We start from the raw sequence: 24679 nt of genomic DNA on the forward strand, positions 1-24679 counted from the left end.
GCCGAAGAATGAGCCTGCTGAATCGTACTACAAATCCAGCGTGCAATAGTCTGTTTTGAAGCAGGATGACCAATCTTGTTGGAAGAGTACAGGACAAACAGAGCCTCAGTTTTCCTGGCAACCGCCGTACGGGCGATGTAGATCTTCAAATCCCTCACTGCATCCAGATACCTTGGAACTGCCCCAGCATCCCTGGCTACCGGTACCACAATAGGTTGATTAGTGTGAAACGAGGAGACCACCTTCGGTAAAAATTGTTGACGAGTCCTCAATTCTGCCCTATCCGAATGAAAGACCAAGTACGGGCTTTTATGAGATAAGGCCGCCAACTCAGACACCCGCCTGGCAGTAGCCAGCGCCAACAACATGACTACCTTCCAGGTGAGAAACTTCAACTCAACCTTACGCGAAGGCTCAAACCAGGAAGACATGAGAAACTGTAAGACCACATCCAGATCCCATGGGGCCACAGGAGGCACAAACGGAGGATTGATATGCAAACCTCCTTTCACAAACGTCTGAACCTCTGGGAGAGCAGCCAATTCTCTTTGAAAGAAAATAGACAATGACGAAATCTGCACCTTGATGGAGCACAACTTCAGGCCTGCATCCACCCCAGCCTGCAAAAAATGGAGAAAACGCCCCAAATTAAATTCTTCCACAGGAGCACTCTTAAACTCACACCAGGAAACATACTTCTTCCAGATACGGTGATAATGCTTCGCCGTAACCTCCTTCCTAGCCTTGAGGAGAGTAGGTATGACCTCTCCTGGAATACCTTTACGAGCTAAGATCTGGCACTCAACTTCCATGCCGTCAAACGCAGCCGCGGTAAGTCGGGAAACACGCATGGACCCTGCAGCAACAACAGGTCCTCTCTTAGAGGAAGCGGCCAAGGATCTTCCACTAGTAATTCCTGAAGATCCGGATACCAGGCCCTTCTTGGCCAATCTGGAACTACGAGAATCGCCTGAACCTTTGCTCGCCGAATGATCCCCAGTACCTTTGGAATGAGAGGAAGTGGAGGGAACACATACACCGACTTGAACACCCACGGAGACACCAGGGCATCGACCGCACTGGCTTGGGGGTCCCTTGACCTGGAATAATACCTTGGAAGCTTCTTGTTGAGATGAGACACCATCATGTCTATCAGAGGGAGTCCAACGCTTTGTCACTTCTGCAAACACTTCTTGATGAAGAGCCCACTCTCCCAGATGGAGATTGTGTCTGCTGAGTAAGTCTGCTTCCCAGTTGTCTACTCCTGGAAGGAAGACTGCTGACAGGGCGCTCAGGTGCTGTTCCGCCCAGTGAAGGAATCTTGTGGCCTCCGCCATTGCCGCTCTGCTCCTTGTGCCGCCTTGACGGTTGATATGTGCCACCGCTGTGATGTTGTCTGACTGTACCAGGACAGGTCGACCCTGAAGAAGGCTTCTTGCCTGTAGCAGGCCGTTGTAGATGGCTTTTAACTCGAGAACATTTATGTGGAGACCTGCATCCTGGAACGACCATCTCCCCTGGAAGTTCCTACCTTGGGTGACTGCACCCCAGCCCCGGAGACTCGCATCTGTCGTCAGAAGTACCCAATCAAGGATACCGAACCGGCGTCCCTCTAGGAGGCGAGACCCTTGTAGCCACCACAGGAGAGAAATTCTGGCCCTGGGAGATAGACTTATCTTCCGGTGCATGTGCAGGTGAGACCCGGACCATTTGCTCAGCAAGTCCCACTGAAACACCCGGGCATGAAACCTGCCGAACGGAATGGCCGCCACCATCTTCCCCAGAACGCGCGTACATTGATAGATGGACACAGTCTTCGGCCTCAGAAGTTCCCTGACGAACAACTGCAGTTCTAGAGCCTTTTCTTGTGGAAGAAAAACTCTAACTCAGTGTCCAGAATCATGCCCAGAAAAGACAGCCGGGTGGTCGGAATCAACTGAGATTTTGGTAAATTTAGCACCCAACCGTGCTGTCGAAGCACCAACAGCACCAAATCTATACTCCTTAACAACCTTTCCTTGGACCTCGTCCAAGTACGGGATAATTGAAACCCACTGCTTGCGAAGGAGAACCATCATTTCTGCCATGACCTTGGTGAAAACCCTCGGGCCGTGGAAAGGCCAAACGACAACGTCTGAAATTGGTAATGAGAGTCCTGTATCGCAAACCTGAGGAAGGCCTGATGCGAAGGAAATATTGGGACGTGTAAGTAGGCATCCTTTATGTTGACTGACGCCATACAATCCCCCCCTTCTAGGCTGGAAATCACAGCTCGAAGAGATTCCATCTTGAACTTGAAAACTTTCAAGTATGGATTGAGGGATTTTAGATTCAGAATCGGTCTGACCGAACCGTCCGGTTTCGGCACCACAAATAGGCTTGAGTAGAACCCCTCCCCCCGTTGTGACGGAGGAACTGGAACAATGACCTTCTGTTGACACAATTTTTGTATCGCTGCCAACACCAGCTCCCTGTCCAGCAGAGACGCTGGTAAGGGCGAAACGAAAAACCGGTGAGGGGGCACCTACCGAAACTCCAGCTTGTATCCCTGAGATACAATCTCCAGGACCCAAGGATCGAGGCCTGAAAGAATCCAGACCTGACTGAAGACTCGAGAGACGGACCCCCACAGCGAAGCCCCAACGTCATGCGGTGGACTTGGTAGAGGCAGGGGAGGACTTTTGGTCCTGGGCGCCCGACACGGCAAGCGACTTCCTACCCCTTCCTTTACCCTTTGAAGCGAGGAAGGACGAACCCTTCCCACGCCTGTATTTATTAGGACGAAAGGACTGCATCTGCTGATGTGGTGCCTTTTTGTGCTGTGTGGGAACATAAGGAAGCAAAGAGGACTTACCCGCCGTCGCGGTAGAGACCAGGTCCGCCAAGCCGTCCCTAAACAAAGACATTACCTTTGAAGGGTAAAGCTTCCATAGTTCTCTTGGAGTCGGCATCAGCATTCCATTGATGGATCCACAACCCCCTCCTTGCCGATATTGACATGGCATTGGCTCTTGATCCCAAGAGACAAACATCCCTCGCCACATCCTTCAGGTAATCTACAGCGTCCTTGATATAACCAAGAGTCAGAAGAACATTATCTTTATCAAGGGTATCCATATCAGCAGCTAAATTCTCAGCCCATTTAGCAATAGCACTACTCACCCACACAGACGCCACTGCAGGTCTGAGCAATGCGCCTGTATTTGCGAAAATGGACTTCAGGGACGTCTCCAGCTTGCGATCCGCTGGATCCTTGAGAGCTGCCGTGTCCGGAGACGGAAGCGCCACCTTCTTAGACAAACGAGAGAGAGCTTTGTCAACATTCGGAGACGACTCCCATTTTTCCCTGTCATCAGAGGGGAAAGGATACGCCATGTAAATCCTCTTGGGAATCTGCCACCTCTTATCCGGCGACTCCCAAGCCTTTTCACAAAGAGTATTCATTTCATGAGAGGGGGGGAAACTTCACTTCAGGTTTTTTCCCTTTGAACAAACAAATCCTTGTTTCCTGCACCGCAGGTTCATCAGAAATGTGTAAAACATCCTTTATAGCCACAATCATATACTGAATACTCTTCACTAAACGCGGATGCAAAGTCGCCTCAGAAAAATCGACCTCAGAATCAGAGTCCATGTCGGTATCAGTATTTACCACTTGAGTAAACGGACGCTTTTGCGAGCCCGATGGGGTCTGTACCTGAGACAAAGCCTCCTCTATGGACTTTCCACACCTGCGTCTGTGACTCAGACTTATCTAACCTCTTTGATAAAGAAGCTACATTCGTATTGATTGTACTTAATAACGTGAGCAAAATCAGGTGTCGGCTGCGCCGACAGACCCAAATCCAGACCCACAACTGCACCCCCCACAACCTCCTTCGGTGAATCACATTCAGCCTCAGACATGTCGACACGTTCAATCGACACAGCAACTCACACTCAGAACGTCTCAGCTAGGGGACAGGCCTACAGTGAAGCCCAGAGAGAGACCCAGAGGGAGTATGCCAGCTCACACCCCAGCGCCTATATATCCCTATAGGGGATATATATGACCAGCGCTGCTTAAAAAAAAATCAAATAATGCACCACACTGCGCCACCCCCTGAAAAATCTCCCCGTTACTTGCGAGGAGTGATCGGAGGTCCGCCGAGCGTCTCATTCAGCCGCATGGAGGAGAGAGAAGATGGAGCCGTGAGCCGCGCGCTAAGCTCCGCCCCTTCCCGGCGGGGGCCGAGGAACGGTGCCGAGGCACAGACAATGCTTCTGCCGGCTATCCGGACCCCAGTGACCTTCTGCCCAGGGCGCCCCCCCAAGCGCCCTGCACCCTGTGAGTGCCGTCAGTGATGTGTGTGGGAGCATGGAGCGCAGCGTCACCGCTGCGCTGTACCTGGTCACCGAAGTCTTCTGCCGTCCTGAAGTCTTCTAATCTTCTCATACTCACCAGACTTCTTTCTTCTGGCGTCTGTGAGGGGGTGACGGCGTGCTCCGGGAACAAGCAGCTAGGCGCACCAAGTGATCGAACCCTCTGGAGCTAATGGTGTCCAGTAGCCGAGAAGCAGAGCCCTTAACTAAGAAGAAGTAGGTCTGCTTCTCTCCCCTCACTCCCACGCTGCAGGGAGCCTGTAGCCAGCAGGTCTCTCTGAAAATAACAAACCTAATAAAGTCTTTTCCTGAGAAACTCAGGAGAGCTCCCCTGTGAGTGTTTAGTCAGTCCTGGGCACAAAGTCTAACGGAGGTCTGGAGGAGGGGCATAGAGGGAGGAGCCAGTTCACACCCAGTCTTAAGTCTTTTCAGTGTGCCCAAGCTCCTGCAGATCCCGTCTATACCCCATGGTCCTTTTGGAGTACCCAGCATCCTTTAGGACGTAAGAGAAAACAAAGTTTTAATGAACAAGGAGGAAGTATGCACTTGAGTGAAAAAAAAAAAATTAATAAATATTAGTTTATTGATCCAGTGTCTTTAAAACATACAGCACTGCAAAGATTATATTTTCAATTCATATCCATACCTAGCTCATATGAACGTACAATCTAAGGGGGAGATGTATCAAACCTTGGATACAGATAAAGTAACAACCAATCCGCTTCAGTCATTTTTCAAGCACGGCCTATAGAATGACAGTTAGAAGCTGATTGGTTAAGACTTTCTCTCTCCAATGTTTGATGCATCTCTCCCTAAATTCCCTGACACACAAAAGTGCACACATATTTGGTCTGCAGTCAATTAACCTTGGGCCTAATTCAGATCTGATCACAACAGCAAATTTGTTAGCTAATGGGCAAAACCATGTGCACTGCGGGGGAGGGGGGGCAGTTATAACATGTGCAGAGTGATTTAGCTTTGGGTGGGGATGTGTTCAAACTGAAATCCGAATTGCAGTGTAAAAATAAAGCAGCCAGTATTTACCCTGCACCGAATCAATATAACCCACCCAAATCTAACCTTCTCTGCACGCGTTATATCTGCGCCCCCACCCTCCCCCCTGTAATGCACATGGTTTTACCCATTAGCTAACAAACATGCTGCTGTGATCACATCTGAATTAGGCCCCTAGTTGTATGTTTTTAAATTGCAGGAGGAGCCCAGACTACAGAGGAATACCATGCTAACACATATAGAACACACAAACTCCACACAGACCTAATCAGGAATCAGACTTATGACATGCCACAGTCAGAACAAGATAAGCCTGGGAATGAACGAGGCCTGAACTGGTAACATGGGTCACATGAAATACAGTAATTACTTTAAATATTTTCATAAACCTATTGTATAAAACTATTTTTAAATGTTTTAATACTGTGCTTTACAAGTCCTCAATGACTTATTTATCATAACATTTACTTTATTTAAAAGGTGAATGGTACTGTATGCAGACATATTGTTGAAAGGAACATAGTGGTTTGTTCTATCACTGTTGTTTCAACTTGTAAAGCAAAAAATGGAATATGCTGCTCTACATAAGAAACTAATGCATACATTGCGTACATGAGCATTCGGGAAAGAGCAGTTAGGCTTTTGGGGTGGAGTCAGCATTAAGGATATGTTTACCTAAAAGCAGTGTCAACATTCTGAAATTTCATCACTGTAGACATGCTGAATGTCAAGGGAGTATTCAATTACGGTCAGAAGTTCCAACAAAAGACGGCACTTTCTGCCGATAATCTGAACTTTCAATATTCAATTGAAGTGCAGTTTTTCTGCCCTGTTGGAAATTCCGACAAGCCGAAAAGCACATGGATGAGTGGGATCAATGAGTTTAATTTTTGCCAATAAGAGGGCAGAAATGAATGGTTGGAATGGGAGGGGAAATGGGCGGAAACAGACAGCTATTGAATAATGAATTGTCGGAGAGGATCAGACTTTAATTGAATATACCCCTTTGGGGAAGAATTAAAGTGTTTGAAAAGTCAGTTGGGTGTCTGTTTTTTCCTGTCTATGAGATGGGTGTCTGTTTTTTCCTATCTCATAGACAGGAAAAAACAGACACCCAACTGACTTTTCAAACAATTGAATCTCCCCCTTTATGTACTAAGCAGTTAGGTTTGCAGGAAACCTAAACTAAAATAATTTGTTTTAAATCAGGTCATTACTAAAAAAAAAAAAAATAAAAAAAAAAAAATTGTAAAGCACAATAGGGCTTATACATAGCGTGAGGTGTCAAGTTATACAAGCGTGACATACGTTTCACGCCTTCATACACACCAAGTATGGTGCAGTTTTACCTTTCTGAGAAACATAAAAATACAGAATGCTCAGATCCTCGGTAGAAGCAGTCTCTGTGCAATGCGCTGTGGCAGAATAGGCTGCCCATAACACAAAAGCACTGAGCACAAAGAAATGAGGTATTACCACGTAAAGGCAACAGGAATGTGGACAGACCTGCTGCCTGCTTAAGATGGGACTGTCTATTGTGTAACCGGTATCGGCAGATACCGGGAGCTGGCTCGCCTCATGCTGTTACAGAGCAGCTTATTATAGCTCACTAAATAAGACTGTACAAACATAGATAACTTCAATGTACAGGCTATTTATAAAACACACACACCTGTGACAGACACAATTATGTAATATCAACAATTTTATATGGACAAAGTATTATGAACAGAAAATTACTAAGCTGCATATTTTATTTACGCCATTTATTAGAACAGGTGAAGGCAAGCTCTTTCAGATGACACGCTAGGCTATTTTTGGTGGAATCCAGGACAGTGCGAGGAGTGGCAGCGTCAGCTGGACACAGTTGGGGACTGCCTATGCATCAATAGCCTAAGTGACCGGAGGAGAAGAGTGTCCAGCATAGTTTCCTAAAGAGCTGGAGGGACTGGCCAGACATTGCTGCTTACCCACTGATGCTTGGACTGGGGTGAGAAGCTGGGTGGGGAGGAAGCAAAGTTGAGTGAGAAGCGCTCACTCACTACAACATATTTATAAATACAGTTGAGTGCATCATGTCTATATCTACCGCATCTGGATGTGGATAGTATACCAATGTGTCCCTACTATTACTATACTCCATTGTCATCGTGTGTCCCAACTAGTACTACCAGCCACCATGTGTATCTACTACTGTTACTACACCCCATAGTCATCCCATGTGTCCCTACTACTGTTACTACACCCTAGAGTCATCCCATGTGTCCCTACCACTGTTACTACACCCCAGAGTCACCATATGTCACTACTACTGCTACTATACCCCAGTCATCCCATGTGTCCCTACTACTGTTACTACACCCCAGAGTCACTGTATGTCACTATACCCCAGAGTCATTCCATGTGTCCCTACTACTGTTACTACACCCTAGAGTCATCCCATGTGTCCCTACCACTGTTACTACACCCCAGAGTCACCATATGCCACTACTACTGTTACTATACCCCAGAGTCATCCCATGTGTCCCTACTACTGTTACTACACCCCAGAGTCACTGTATGTCACTATACCCCAGAGTAATCCCATGTGCCCCTCTACTGTTACTACACCCCAGAGTCATCCCATGTGTCCCTACTACTAATAATACACCCAGAGTCACTACTACATCATTAAAAATATATGATATGGCCATGTTCAGAAAGAAAATGGCAACAATTCGATTAAAATAAATAAAATAGGTCCCTGGTGGAGAAAACTGCACAAAATCAATAAATAACTATACACACACGGTTTTGCAGGCATAAAAGGACAACAAAAAATGTTGGTACCCAAAGAGAAGTGCATTGCCTAGCTACCCCTGTATTATAATATCATGTGCAGTCACATCATATCATGAGCTCTGCCTTGTTTACAGGGAGACAACTTAATGCTCTGTGAATGTGTGCATGGTTTTGCTTATGTATTTGTCATGAGACAATAATTTTCAATAAAAGCAAAGCTTCCCTTTATTGCCATAGGCAAGTGACAGAACCAGGGAGGTGCTAGAACCGGGATCCGGTCTGAAGATCGACAGTGTCTAGGTCGACAGTCACTAGGTCGACATGGATGGAAGGTCGACAGGGTTTCTAGGTCGACATGTGCTAGGTCGACATGAGTTTTTCACATTTTTTTCCTTTTTTGAATTTTCTCATACTTAACGATCCACGTGGACTACGATTGGAACGGTAAAGTGTGCCGAGCGAAGGCACCATGCCCGAAGCATGGCGAGCAAAGCGAGCCATGCAAGGGGACGCGGTGCACTAATTTGGGATCCCGGTCACTCTACGAAGAAAACGAGACACACAAAAAAAAAAATCATCATGTCGACCTAGCACATGTCGGCCTAGAAACCCTGTCGACCTTCCATCCATGTCGACCTAGTGACTGTCGACCTAAACATTGTCGACCTAAACACTGTCGATTTGATGAACCACACCCGCTAGCACCATGCGTCTCCACATATTAAGGTAAATGTATGAAGCAGTGATAAGAGTGGAGAAGTGAGCCAGTGGAGAAGTTGCCCATGGCAACCGATCAGCTATCTGTATCATTTTATAGTATGCAAATTCTAAATGTTACTTCAATGCTGATTGGTTGTCATGGGCAACTTCTCCACTGGCTCACTTCTCCATACATTTACCCAATTACCACATACAGATGCAGCATACTCTGGCTTGATTGAAAGTCATACTGCAGAGGGTTTCTGACAAATGGCCTGCAGTCATCTTGTTTCCCTTCTGCAGTAGTCACACAGGGTGTGTCTGTAAGGTAATGATTACAGAAGTAACAATCGCACAACCTCATGACGTCTTTTTACCATTAGATCAATGCGCATAGCACACAATTAGAGCCATAAAAAAGTGCATATGTACAAGGGTGTAGCTACCATAGGTGCAGGGAGTGCAGCTGCTATGGGGGCCACAGCTCAGAGTGGCAACGTTCCCCGTCACAGTTACATGCATTATATACATTTTTCACCTGTGGGTGGTACATAGGGCCTCTTACAGACTTTTGCCTTGGAGCCTAGTTATGCCCCTGCACCTGCTCATTGTTATGTGGTATAAAATTAACTAGAGGGCATTATAATGTTACATAATATAAACTGGGGCACTGCAATGACGCACAATATGAAATGAGGGCACTGCGTGTCATAATGTGAAGGGGCAGTACTGTGTTACATAATGTGTACTGGCATAAAATGGGTTCACTACGATATGCCGGTGGCCGGGCTCCCGGCGACCAGCATACCGGTGCCGGGAGCCCGACCACCGGCTTACCGACAGTGTTGCGAGCACAAATGAGACCCTTGCGGGCGCGCTGCGCTCGCCACGCTACGGGCACGGTGGCGCGCTACACTATTTTATTCTCCCTCCAGGGGGGTCATGGACCCCCACGAGGGAGAATAAGTGCCGGTATGCTGGTCGCCCGGAGCCCGACCGCCGGCATACTGAAGACCACCCCATAAAATAAGCGATGGCACTACTATGAGGCATAATGTTGTTAACTAAGGCACTACTATGGTTCAGATTACAAAATGCTGTGGAGAGGCGACTCTCTAGACTGCAGTGCCGCTCCTCTATTGCTGGGCACGGGGGGGGCACGACTGCCAAGTCGCCCTACTGATCTGAATCTGATACGGGTGGGGGAAATCGATGACGACACAGGAACTGCGGTACAGCTGCTCCAATGCAAGGAGGAGGGGGGGGGGCAACTGCCTTGCCGCCCCCAGCAGGTGCCACCTGTAGGCACGTGCCTAGTGAGAAATCCGGCACTGTGTTCCAGTAGTGTCCAGATGATACAGGCTGTGAGCAGTAAGGAAATGCACGATGAGGATTGCAGGTCTCCAAAACACTATACTGTAATAGGAGTTTCTCATTTGCAAGTAGCCCAATTTGGATTTTAGCATACATGTGCAATCTAAAAATTAGCAGGTAGATTGTGTATATACCGTAAAAGGCCATTGCAGCTCTGTTCTCTAACATTATTTGGGCTTTATCCCTGCTCTATTAGAAGCATCACTGAGGAATACTGCAAGTTCTGCACCTCTGTGGGAGGAGGAGTGTGACTCCGAGTAATACAGTCATGCTGTATGACTGTACATTCAGCTGGCTGTAAAACCCTGCCCAGTTATTTGGGCTAGGATGTAATTAACAAAACAGGAAACAAATACATGCACACAATAGCCATAAGATCATCTAAAAATAACTCTTAGAAAAGCTCAAACTTTTTTTTACAACATTAAATGTTATGTAATGTGCTATATTCATGGCAGAAAAATAAAAAGATTAAAAATAAATTATTTAAATAAGCATTTTCCTTATATTCCTCTATTGCAGAGTATATCTAGTGCTTTATGGCAATTCTGGTAAGGGTTCTTACCCATTGGCACCAGCAATCCGTGCAACCAAGCAGGTACACTGGTTCAGGAGTTGTATCCACTTGATGCAATGACCCTCTACTTACGTGGGTGGAAGAGTGTGTTTAATTCCTCAGATCAGATGAAGGTTTTGGAACATTACGCTTAATAAACCTTAACTGGTTGGTACTTGATGGATCACACTCAACTATACAAGTATTAGAGATAAAAGTACACAACAGAAATTGCAATGAAATACATGCTGTGATGATGGAACATAGGGCCTGATTCAGATATTTGCGGTGCTGTAAAGCCGCAGGGAAGTGGCTGTGCAATACCATACAACGAAAAGACACCTCCTGCCAGCATCTGCGACCCAAGTGCCGCACCCGAAGACGCTGAAGCCTACTCAGACTGGCCGTTGGATCTCCTCTATCGGGTCCAGAATGTCTGTGTCCGATGGCGTAAACCCTGGGCTGGGCACACCTACAAAAACGGGGGCGACACGCAACAGTTTTGTAGTAACACAGTCCCAGCTGTCACCCCCAAACGCTGCAGTCTGCCAATCATGGTGCTGCTAACTACCAGCAATCAAGCAGGGCTCTGGGCATGCACAGTGAATACACCATCAGATTCGTACGTAAACCACCAGGTTTACATACAATTCTGAATCAGGCCCATAGTACTGTAAAAGGAACAAAGTAGTGCCCCCTTTTGGACTGCTAAGGTTTTGGAGATACGAATATGGACCCATACCAAATACACTGCTTTTATCTTTCAGAGCTAGGAGGAAAGATTTACAGTGAACCATCTGAAAAGGAAATCCTTAGAAGTAGCCACAATGCTAGAAGGAGAACAGAAAATCAGAAATTATCTGTATTTTTCTTCCAGGAAGTTATCAGCACTCTGGAGTTCTCGAACATTTCTTAATATTGTTCTACGCGGTTTAGATTTAAAGTTTCATTCTGATTAAGGCCGATTACCCACTAGAACAGGCTTTTTCAACCAGTGTGCCGCGACCAGTTGCAAGGTGTGCCACGGAGCCAGAGCAGCTTCCTGCACCTTCAGAGTAAACGGTTGGCCCAGGCTCTTCTTAGAGGATCAGTCGTGCTCCGGCCATGACCTATGCCTTGAAAACGGTGTGATATCATAGGTCACAGCCACCGCGTCTCACCACCCAGCCAGCCCACCCACCTGCAAACACATCTTCCAGTTCCCGCCTGCGTACACAGCTTTCTTTGCCCACCCACATCCACACCTGCCCGACTGCCCACTGCTCAGTATTCGCAGAACTCCACTATGAACAACCCCCGCCACTGAGGGACAGGGAGGAGGACAGCTGATAATATTTGTTATTTTATTTCTCCTGTGGGGAACAATAGTATTTATGTGGGGAGAATAAGAATGTATAGATTTATGGGGGGAACAATGTGAATAATTCATGTGGGGAGCAATAGGATTTATGTGGGGAGCAACATGATTTATGTGGGGAGCAATGTGATTGTTTTTTCTGTGTATGTGTGGATTTTTTTTTTTTTTAACTGTGAGGGACAATGTGTGAGTTTTGTTTTTTTCTGTGGGGAACCGATGGTGTGCCTTGGCAATTTTAAAATATTGTTCGGTGTGCCGCGAGTAAAAAGAGGTTGAAAATCACTGCACTAGGAGGTTACACACCACTGGCATATGGCAGTAATGAGCCCTTGCGATCGGGATGGGGGGACATAAAGTAGCACTGCACAAACTCTGACATTAAGGCACACTAGCAGTCCATGTTTTAAGGATATCCATGCTTGAGCACAGATGACTGAGCAGTACCTCAATCATTTCATCCATGTATATTCCAGTATGGATAGGATTAAAACATGTACTGTTATGTGCTTTAAGTTGCATAGACACGAAGTCATTCAACTACTGTTGACGCAAATAATGAGCAGATAATGGACCTTATTCAGTAAGGATTGCAAAATTAGCAATTTGCAATGCTGCTGATTATCGAATGATTGCGCATGCGCGAGTAAAATAGCGACATAAATTGCATACACATCATGATCGCAATGCAGCCGCTGTTTGACCGACATGAAGCCGGCGTTTCTAGGCAGATACCTGACGTTTCCTGGGTGTGTCTGAAAAACGCAGGCATGCCCAGGCATTTTTAAGGAGGGCCTCCAACGTCGGCTATGGCCACTTCCAGCCTCTAGTGTCACAAGAATTGTGGATGACTTTGCCTGGCGCAGATAGGAAAAATCTTTGATGTTCCGGGAATTGCGTACGGTTTTGCGATCAGCCCGCATATTACGATGCGTTCGCAATTTCTGCAATGGGTGTTTTTACTCTATTTCTGGGCGGCAACTATTTGATCGCAGCGACTGCTTTTTAGCAGAAATTGCTATTCTTACTGAATGATGTCTAGTATTAGAAAAAAACGGCATCACAAATATTTGTGGATGTGGAGACCACATGGGATCGGTTCCCATAGCCATTTTCAGAGTTTTATCTAGGGTTAAAAAGAACGCTTCGGGGTCTTTGCACAAAGTGGTATAACAAGAGGATGGTATAATCAGCGGTGCAGTGGGCGGGTACAGAGTACCGTTAAGAATTTAGCCGCAGGTACATCGTACCCACCGCCGCAGGTGCGCCGTACCCACCACCGCCGAGCCGGCGCTCACTTTAACTGTGCTTACCAGTTACCGTGGCACTGCGTGTGCCGTTGTGCGCAGACGGCACCTCCCCTTCCCAGCCTGCTGGGAGCATGATCATGACGTTATCACGCTCCCGCGGCTGGCATGCAGAGGACCCTGGGGGCTGGCTGGGCGCATTTCTCAGTCCTTGAGCAGCGCAGTGGCCACGCCACTTGCGGGGGTCATTCAGTCAGGGCGTACAACGGCATTAGGAGCACGACAGCATGTCATCTCTCGGAGGGGAGCAGCCTGAGGTACAGCAGCACCGAATAATTAATTTATATATATATATTATATATATATATATATTATATATATATATATATATATATATATATATATATATATATATATATATATTACAGTACGGATGGTGTAATGGTTAGCATTACTGCCTCACAGCACTGAGGTCATGGGTTCGATTCCCACCATGGCCCTAACTGTGTGGAGTTTGTATATTCTCCCCGTACTTGCGTGGGTTTCCTCCGGGTACTCCGGTTTCCTCCCACAATCCAAAAATATACAGGTAGGTTCATTGGCTCCCAACAAAATTAACCCTAGCGTGAATGTGTGTACATGTGATAGGGAGTATAGATTGTAAGCTCTACTGGGGCAGGGACTGATGTGAATGAGCAAATATTCTCTGTAAAGCGCTGCGGAATATGTGTGCGCTATATAAATAATTATATATATATATATATATATATATATACACACACATACACATACATATATATATATATATATATATATATATATATTACAGTGGTGCAAGTGGGCGGGTACAGAGTACCGTTAAGAGTTTAGCCGCGGGTACGCCACTCCGTATCCTCACCAAAGCCGCCGTTAGCGCTGCCGCTGTGCGCTGAGTCTCTGCTTCGGTGCCTCTCCTTCCTAGCCTGCTGGGAGCATGATCATGACATAATCACGCTGGCGCGGCGGGCACACACAGGACCCTGGGGGCTGGCTGGGTGGGTTGTGGCCGCGCCTCTCTCTCCTTGTCCTTGAGCAGCGCAGTGGCAGCTTTAATGGTCACTCAGGGGGCATTAGGAACACGGAGCAGGCTCCTGAGGTACAGTGTACTGTAGTGTAGTATATACTATTTGTGTCAGCGGCGTGGGGCAGTGTATGTAATCACCGGTGGGCATGGTGATTTCAAGTACAGCAGCAGCTGCAGCACTAAAATAACTATCATTCCTGATCTATAACTGTATGTGTGTATGGGGCAATGTGTATCTGGTACGGGGGGGGGGGGGGGGGGGGGGGGGCAATATGTATCTGGCACTATTGGGGTCATAGGTGTATCACACTCCCATTTTCATTGACCACGCCCCATGTGGCATTTGGTCACACCCATATTTTTGTCACGCGCGCACACGCAGTACCTATAACACATTTTTTCTACTTGAACCACTGGGTATAATCCTGGTGCACACCAGAAGCTGCCTATGATCAATAACCGTAATGAGGCCACACACCTGCTCCCACAATGCACATGTACAAGAAAAGGATCACTTGTGAACAATGGCACGCACTGCCCATATTACAATATTAGGAAATCCAGTGATATACCATGGGCTCATATAGAGTTGAAGGGATTTGCACAGTGAATGTAAGCAGGTAAAAACGTACGCAGGAAGTGCATTTACATGCGTATAGTCTGTCAGACACATCTCACGATGGTTCCAGCATATGTTCCAGGAATATCTGGGGAGCAACAAGTGTGTCTACTGTCAGCCAATGATAGGATAGAGATAGGCTAGAGACATGGATTACAGTGTTGGTGGTAAATGTTCCCCTATCAGAGTACAATATAATGCTGCAATTAAGCATTAAACACAAGAGAAAATTGTCTTAATGGTGTTATTAATAAATGGAAAAGTCACAATTATCATATAAAATAATTAAACTCACACAGATGGGTAATTAATTTAAGTGAAATTAAATTACAGTCATCTGCTACTTTGTCCTTAGAAAAATCAAATGGAAGTTTTTCTTTCTGCAGTGGTCCAACCCGTGATATCATATAATAAGGCAGTCACACTAATGAATTAAGAGCCATCAGCAGAGAGGCCACCACTGTAATGCGTGTTGCTGCAGCAGCCATGAGATACAGCTTCTGTGTATCTGCGTCCAGGCGTAGCTAATCACCATTATACGAGTGTGCCCATACTGTACTTTGCTTATGGTCGATAACCCCTTTCCTTCCACCACAAGTCACAAGTGTAAAATACAACAGGACCTACATACAGATACATGGGAAGTATACATGCACGGTATGGAGATGCATATTTTATGCCATTAAAACAGATGTCCAACTGTACATGAGCCTTTTACTGGAGCTTAAAGATAGGAAACGGGCTGGATGTTTTTAAAAATTTAACAAATTCTAGGATAGAATGATAAAAGCTATTAGAACATGCCGGGATGTTTAGTCCAATCAGGAGGTAAAGGTCTTAAATATTCTTTCATGTGCTTCCCATATGTCCTATTTCCCCCTCAGTACCTCTCTGATACTCTAAAGGCCAGTACTCACTGGCCGATGCGGGAGAGATGTGTGCTGAGCGTGCGGGGGGAGACGGGTGGTGGGTGCGTTCATTTCACCCAGATTGGCCTGCACGGCAGGCCAATCTAGCACCAGCGATAGCGATGCGCGGGGCTGCGCATCGCTATCGCTGTGGGGGCTACACGGAGCGATCCTGCTTAAAATCTAAGCACTCTAGTCAGATTGCTTAGATTTTAAGCAGCGATCGCTCCGTGAGTACCCCCCTCATCAACATCATCATCACAGATCAAGCAATCCTACATGATCATTCTGCAACTTCAGCCTTTTGTTCCGAAGATTTATTTAAACCTATGATTAAATTATGGCATGATCTGGTTACCCCTCTACCAGACAACGCATTCAACCTCCAGGTAACTGAGAATCTACTTTAAGCTTCTGTGCATGCATGAACATAATGCTCAGGGTGACTTTGGCCTCTCCTCTACAAGGAGTACTGTATGTTCCCTGGCAGTGCATACACCTGGCTGTGCGGCTATCGCATGCCAGCATCACAGGAGAAACAAAGACATTATATATTAACTAGCGCTCCATAGAGCTTGAAGCACCACAACACTCACAAAATCTCTATAAAAGGCCCCACTGCTTGCTGACAGTTTCCACATTAGTTATTTCACCTTCTCTTTTCCCAGTCACTAAGTAACAACTTATCCAATGTATACACAATCCTCAGCAGATTATTCTATTTTAGGACACAGAGGGGGTTATACAGAGTTGGTCCCAGATTTTGCAATCTTAAACTGGGTACATGCTTGAGTGATATCGGCACGAAATGCCATTTCATAACAACATTTTGCCTACATCGCTCAGTGTGCATGCATGATTGCGCGCTCCCGCGGCTGCTAGAGATGGACGTTTGGTTCTATGTGCTGAACATAAAACCAAGCGTCGTCGCTAGCGTCCTGTATTTTGCTAATGGAGGACGGAACATGTTTGTTCCGACTTTTATGAGCATCGCCCCAGTGTGTACACACAATCTAGGGCTGACGGGGATTTGTTCCGACGTCAGAACGAATCCCTGTCGCTCTAGTGCACAGGTTCTCAAACTCGGTCCTCAGGACCCCACACAGTGCATGTTTTGCAGGTCTCCTTACAGAATCGCAAGTCAAATAATTAGCTCCACTTGTGGACCTTTTAAAATGTGTCAGTGAGTAATTAATACACCTGTGCACCTGCTGGGTTACCTGCAAAACATGCACTGTGTGGGGTCCTGAGGACCGAGTTTGAGAACCTATGCTCTAGTGTGTACCCACCTTTAGCAAAATCTGCAGCCACTAAAATCACTAGGGGCCGTCCAGTAGAGGGCAAGGCCATCCAGCATGTGTGGCGCCGCACCATGATGTGATCGCAATTTAATTGCGAACGCATCACAAAAACTTCAAACAGAGGTTGACCCCTGCATACACAGGCGGTCCGGCAAGGTGTTTCCCATCGCAGGAAATACAGGCGTCGTCATCGGGCCTCCCTGAAAACGGCAATCACAGCTGCGTTTCCTGCTCTCCACCCCCCCCCCACACATACATAGCTGCACCCGGATGCCACCCCACGCTGATGCCCCCGGCGATCGCATAGTGAGGGGTCATGCACACACACAGTAGGTGCCGTGTGCTGCAGGCACCCGGGGTTCGGGCTGGGCTGTGTTCAACTCTGAATAAGGCCCAGAGAGTATGTAGGTAGTAGGTGATGAATAAATCAATGTCAGGGAGGAAAATCACTTCTATTTTGCTTGCACCATAAAATCTCCCAAATATAACCGGATTGTGCTAGCACGTTATGTTTCGATCTATAACATTATCACTGCAGTGTGTGGATTTTTTTTTTTTACTTTTAAAATCACCCTTATGGCTCAGTTTAGAGGGTAACTGAATTCAGAGTAATGGTGGCAATGTGGGGCCAGAATGGCATCGTAACAGCGGCACATCACAACTGCAACATCGCACATTTTACTTTGCAAATCGGTAGGAAAATGAGTAATGTCAATCTACTTTAATGCTGTGTGTAGCTGCACATTACTATGAAATGCCCCCTGAGACCCCTTTCAGACATACTCTAAAATCCTGGATTTTTACGCATGAGTGCGCATCAACCAGGATTTTGTATGTCTGAAAGGTACCAACCCGGGAACGCTATTGACCATGGTTTTCCCCCAGGACCTTCGTCCCGGGTAAACAACCCGGGTTAAGTGTGAATGGTGCTACCCAGGATTTTACTACTGGGTCGCACTTTGAAGCCTCCGATAGGCTGTTCGGGGCTGCTTGGGGGGCTGTGCTCCATGCTGCCAGGAGAAGCAGCTGGTTTTAAAGGGGTATGTGATTGCTTGAGTGTGACATGTATGTGTCTGTATGACAGCAGCCTGGCAGCCAGGGCAGACTAGGCTTATGTCTGAAAGGGGGCGACCTGGGAATTTCCCAGGTCTCAGGTGTAGTGTGACAGGGGGTCTCAAGCAAAAACCCAGGATTTTTTAACTGTGAAAAACCCATGTCTGAGCAAGGAAATTCCCGGGTAGTATGTCTGAAAGTGCTACATCTGCATCTTTAAGTGATAAGCATACATCACCACCATCTGGGAAAAACTTATTTTTTTTTAAGGTGGCATGTTCATTTGTTTTGTTAGGCACTGCAGAACCCTTGTGGCACGATATAAATACAGAGGATAATACTAATAATAACTAACATTGAGCAGCCCCTTCCCCCCATGCAAAGCTAGAAATGGACATCTAGGACAATGTTTTCCCCGACTCACATTTCCAGGTAAAAGAGCTGCAGAGACAAGGTACTATATATGCACCTCTAAATACAGGTGCATATTGTGTGTATGTGCAGAAAATCAGTATTGCACAAAGTATATGGATGCACAGTATGTAGCTCTAAGTCAGGCGCTCAGTATATAACGTCATTCAAAGGAAACAGATTCACTTACTAACACGTAAATGCTGAAATTAGGCCCTATTAGCGAGATTTGCCATAGAACCAAGAAGCATTTTTTTTTTTTAATTGTTTCAACTGTCTTAAACTAGGCATAAACACTAATCCAGTGTATAGGGAATGAGAACGAGAAAGAATAATAACTAGACTGTTTTGTTATACCCCTTTCATACCTAAAACTGCGGGTCTTACCCGGGAATACGGTCCTGGGATCATACAGGGACATTCCCGGGTAAGACCCCTTGCATACTGCAGTCAGCAGCCCGGCATATTGCCGGGTTGCTGACGTCAGCTGTGACGCGGCGGGGGCGGCGCAAGAGATCACATGATTCCTAAGCGCCGCCTGCTACATAGAGTGTGAACGGGAGCCGGGGCACATTGACCCGTTCACACTGATCAGGTTCCCGGGAAGATCCCGGGACCAACCCTGGAACATAGCAGGGTTGAAATGCCGGGGCAGGAGTCCCGGGATTTTGCAGAGTTTTAACCTGATCGCAGCGTTGCAAAAAGTTGCTAGCGAGCGATCAACTCGGAATGACCCCCATTACTATACTAGATACAACTTAATTTTCAGTCTAATGATGCTGGTCACTCATTGTGGTTTAAGAAACACCCTGCTGTACAACAGCAATACAACGTACAGGGTGGCTAGCACACCCGATTTGGAAATTGTACATTACACCTTTGCAATACAAGCATTATAATGTTGCTTTTTTATTGCCAGCCACCTCTGCCAGGTGAGACGCTCTCAGACTGTGCGCCACGCACGGCTTTCTTTACAGTGCTGTGCAGATTAACATTTTCTAGATAAAACAAATTACACAACATATTACCATGAACAAAAACTGGGATGCATGGGAGTCTAACATAAGATGTACACAGCACTACAAACTAATTGCCTCTGTACTGTACATCAATGCATCAGCAGTTTCTCCATGATTAAATTAAATGTGCGCGTGAGTTCCTTATGACTAAGAATAAATACTACCATATGGATCATCAAAAATTTTCTTGACAACCTGTCGCACTCAACGCGTTAAAGCATGCCTGACATAAGTCCTCATACAGTAGGTTGTCATGAATTCTAGTCAACAGACCATAAACATGAATCAATAAGAGGAACAAGTCTTCTGTACCTACTGTGCAGGTTACCAAATGCCAGGCAGACCCTGAACACAGCTTAGTCTATTTGTTATGTCTGTATTTTGGGTAGGGGGGTTTGTTGTTGTTGTTTTTTTTTTTTTTTTTTTTTTTTTTTTTAAGTACAGCAAACAAATGAATAATAATAATAATAATAATAATAATATTAAATCTGCTTAATATGTTCCCCTTGTTAGTGACTACACTGCAGGGCAGTGTACCATGGGCTGCACAAAGTGGCTTTGAAGACATACCCTTAGCCAGTCTAAAGAACTTGCAGTGTAAACTTACTTAGCAACTGTATACTTCGTACATTCTACATTTTGGCTACATACTGTAACATTGTACAGGACAAGCCTACTTCTTTGCCATCTGTTACTTAATATGAAATAAATAAGACATAAGGTAGGTAAGTGACAGGCAAAAAGATAATGAGAGGAAGGAGTACAACAGCCAGGCTGCCGGGAAAATACACTTGTTCGTGGACAGATACTCACTGCAAGTTCTTCCTGCCCTTGTTCTGGTGCAACTCCCACAGGTTGAGGTCCAGCTGTCCCAGGAACTTGTCCATGCCCACCAGGGCCCGGTGCATGACGATGACCCGCACGGTGCAGCGATCCTGGTTGTCATTGTGCAGCAGGGGCACCTCGAAGGTGGCTTCTTCCTTCCACAGCGGGGCCAAACTCTTCTCGGCTACGGTGGTGGAGTACTTCTCCTTGCCCAGCTGGATGAAGGCGTAGGCATCGTTAGTGCCAGCTTTGCCCTTGGACCTCAGGCCTTTGGCTTGGAACACAGTGACTTGGACATGGGTGGGGAACCAGGTCTGGGACTGCTGGGCTAGAGACATGGCACCTGCTGCTAGCGGCGGATGGGGCAGGAGGAATGTGGAGTGGGGAGGGCGGGCTGCTTGGTTATAGACTATGCTGGGGGTGGGCGGTGCTCCCAGGGGAGGCGGCCTCTCCCCGTCTCGGCTCCTCCCGGCACCCAGGGACTACCTGCCCGAAGCATCCACCGGTCGCCGAGCAACGGTACACTCCCGAGTCACGTGAGGGACGGGCCAGCCAATCAGAGCAGCGATCGCGGAACAGCGCAGAACACCTTTGCCAGATCAAACATAACTTTATTGACAGACGCACGGCGCTCAGACTCAGAGAAAGCGAGGTGTTTACTGCACTGGTGCGTCTCAGCTTCCTACTAGTAACAAGTAACCAGCCAGTCGGCTCACTTCTATAATTACTCCCAGCATGCAATGCCAAGTTAAGGACTGCTGAGACTCGTAGTTCTGCAACAAGCAGAAAAGCTCCAGGTAACCACTAAGCAAGCTGCAGGTTCACTTCTACAGGGAGGTGAGGTGAGGAACACACAAGAGGGATCTGCCGTGTATGTGACTTCCCATCTCCCACGTATGCTCAGCAGACCAGAACAAGAGCCTCTGGAGCAGTGAGCAGATATGCATTACTGAGCACCTCTCCCCCACACAGACAATGCTTGCTATGTATCCTGCCAAATGCTTTCTGGTCTACTGATATCTATGTCTATGGGGTGTTTGTGTGGCCATCAGCTTCCCTGCCCCCAGACTTCTCAGTGACTCTCTCCTGAGGAGGTGAAGATTCAGCCCTTAGAGAAAGCTTGAGTTACCCCAAATGAAAAGGGATCATTCCCAGCTTTGCAGCAAAAAGGCCTCCTTGAGGCCTTACAGCTCAGAATGTCACGGAGCAATGGCAAAACATGCACCTAGAGCAGAGGTTCCCAAACTGTGCGCCGTGGCTCCCTGGGGTGCCTCGGGACACTTGCAGGGGTGCCCTGGGTTGGTGGTCCAGGACCAATTCAAATTATTCATGGTCAATATAATAGGCAAAACCAGTGCTGGTGGCTGCCAGTCATAAAATATGTGGCCAAACAGACGCAAATCTTGTCCCTCACCACACAACTGACCCTAAGGATGACATATAAACGCGATCTACTTAATGTAATATTTCTTTCTAAATTTCTCAATAAGAAATTTTTGGCCTAGGGGTGCCTTGAAAAAAATTCTGATATTCTAGGGCGCCGTGATTCAAAATTGTTTGGAAACCACTGACCTAGAGTATATTTTGCCCTTGGTGACTGATACCACTTTCCTCATTATTTAAACGTAATAATATAAAAACTGTCTCAATGCGTGCTGTACTGCATTCTAGTCAGCTCTTTCTTCCAGATGCAGATGTGCAATGGTGGACGCTTGCATAGAAAGGGTGCCATGTGCTGTATAATAGGCATGCTAGTATAGCAGTTTTGGTGAAATGGACATGACATACTCTATGTAAAAGAGTAATTTCTTTAAAATCATTATGTCACATTTATACATTATAGCATCCTTTCATGGCTGCATATTGCTTCACTAATTTATTTGTGCCGCCACCAGGACAGTGAGGCAATGGGAATCATTTCTCTGACAACCACTGATGTAGACCTTCATGTTAGAACTCTTGTTCCACATACTTCTCCATCCACAGTTGATATAACAATCCTAACCCTAACATGAATTAGTCGTACAATCTAATATCAATTACGTCTCTGTAATATTTGAATTAAGGGCCCAATCCAGCATGAGTTGTAGTTTTGCGAGAAATCGCAAAACTACAACTCAAGTCTCTATCATGTGGGGGGCTGCCCATCACAGGACAAGGCCACGCCGCATGCTGGGTGCCCCCCCTCCCGCTTAAATGCGAGCGCATTGTTATACAGTGATGGGCTCGTGTCTTAAGGGTTGCCCCCTGCCTACGCAGCCTAGCTGGGCCTGCGTTGTCCGGACCGCACCTTCTGACCGGCGCTTCAATGCCTACAAAGCGCTGCATTGATGCCCCGTTCCCGCCCGGACTTCTCACGCGTGTGCACATGGATAGAAATACTGAAAATACCAATTAACGATTTCAGCACTTCTGCGTTCAGTGCTGAATCGGGCTCTGAGTACATTAGGTATGAATTCTGTGCAGCGCCTTACAAAGTACAGAAACAGTATGAGCAAAACAAGAAAAATGTGAATTACAGTACAGAACATTGCAGGACATGGACATGGTTTACAAACATTGCTGTGTCAGCAAGTACCCAAATAAGTTGTCTAGCCACCCGCATTCTGTGGGAGGCTCCCGTTTCAGTCATAAATCTCCTGCTGCCCTGCTTTGTAGGTCAAATCTCCCGGATTCTTCAGATTTCGTCAGGGGTGACACTGAGTTTTTTGCAAAAACAGTGATTTGCTCTAGCTGCTCAGGAGTCACTGCTGACTACTCTCATTATCCCCCCTTGTGAGAACCCCTGACAGGAGAGAGAGAGACAGCAGCACTTGATCACACACATGGTCTTCTTATCTATGCTGTGTGTGTGCACTCATCCATAGTGCATGGGGTGCTGCTGTTTAAAACACATTTGTTTAATTACAGTATCTGATGTCTGTAATGATTTGGTTAATGCTGTAACATACCTCCCAACTGTCCCGATTTTTGCGGGACAGTCCTGTTTTTTTTGGGCTGTCCCGCAGGCCGCAGTGTCCCGCGGTGGGGGGAGTTTGGAGGCTCTGTCACTCACTGCCCTGCTTAGCAGAGCAGCGGTGAATAGACGCTGTGCGTAATCACTAGAGACTGAGGGAGAGGGGGCATGCCAGCAGCTCAGAGAGCGCTGGGCATGCCCCCTCATTGCTGAAAACCGGGGGCGTGGCTCGTGATAGCAGCACTTCCGTGAAGCCATGCCCCTTCCCCAGGCCATGCCCCCTTTCACCGGCGGGGCACGGCTACACCGCGCCAAAGTCCCTCCTTCCTCAGCCAAGAAGTTGGGAGGTATGCTGTAATGGTATGGAAAACGGCACATCCAATAAATATAGGTAGTTGCAGGCAGATAGTCTAGTGTTCACAATAAAATAACATTTCATAAAATGAAAAACACTTATATGCTTAGGGATGAATTCACACAAGGTCAAATTACATTTGTAATTAATTGCATAGGCATCACATTTATCATGTATATTGTGCTGAGTAATAAGAAAATAAATATCACAGGAAATATATAGTTGCAAACTAACCCTGTACTGAAGACAGCAATGTTAGTATCAATACTTGCAAAACTTCCCATAATATATTGTTACTAACGTTAAATAAAAATATATTGCAACAACAAGCATTTAAACATAGATTCGCCCATTTGTGGAACTAGACAAGCCCTTTGGGCAGAGTATGATACTCCCCCTCTGCAGTGCACCACTCTTGGGGGTAATTCCAAGTTGATCACAGCAGGAAATTTTTTAGCAGTTGGGCAAAACCATGTGCACTGCAGGGGGAGCAGAGAGAGTTAGATGTGCAGAGAGAGTTAGATTTGGGTGGGTTATTTTGTTTCTGTGCAGGGTAAATACTGGTTGCTTTATTTTACACTGCAATTTAGATTGCAGTTTGAACTCACCCCACCCAAATCTATCTCTCTCTGCACATGTTATATCTACCCCTGCAGTGCACATGGTTTTGCCCAACTGCTAAAAAAATTTCCTGCTGCGATCAACTTGGAATTACCCCCTTTGTGCGGCACATCCTACTGTAATCTCCCTGATTCTAATATGATCCAAAGGTTTGGTGCCGT

The 24679-nt window shown here is 46.5% G+C and overlaps 1 protein-coding gene across 1 annotated transcript in view; it reads right to left on the minus strand.

Annotated features, from left to right (window-relative positions):
- The window catches only part of RAB11FIP1 (RAB11 family interacting protein 1), an 82938-nt gene extending 61823 nt beyond the window's left edge, over positions 1 to 21115 (minus strand). Inside the window, exon 1 of the mRNA XM_063925459.1 lies at positions 20575 to 21115. Coding sequence (XP_063781529.1) covers positions 20575 to 20924 — 350 coding nt within the window. The 5' untranslated portion in view covers positions 20925 to 21115. The remainder of the gene's footprint in view (positions 1 to 20574) is intronic.
- Between the last annotated feature and the right edge of the window lie 3564 nt (positions 21116 to 24679).

This window comes from Pseudophryne corroboree, chromosome 6, assembly GCF_028390025.1.
Source record: "Pseudophryne corroboree isolate aPseCor3 chromosome 6, aPseCor3.hap2, whole genome shotgun sequence".
NCBI classification, from domain to species: Eukaryota; Metazoa; Chordata; class Amphibia; order Anura; family Myobatrachidae; genus Pseudophryne; species Pseudophryne corroboree.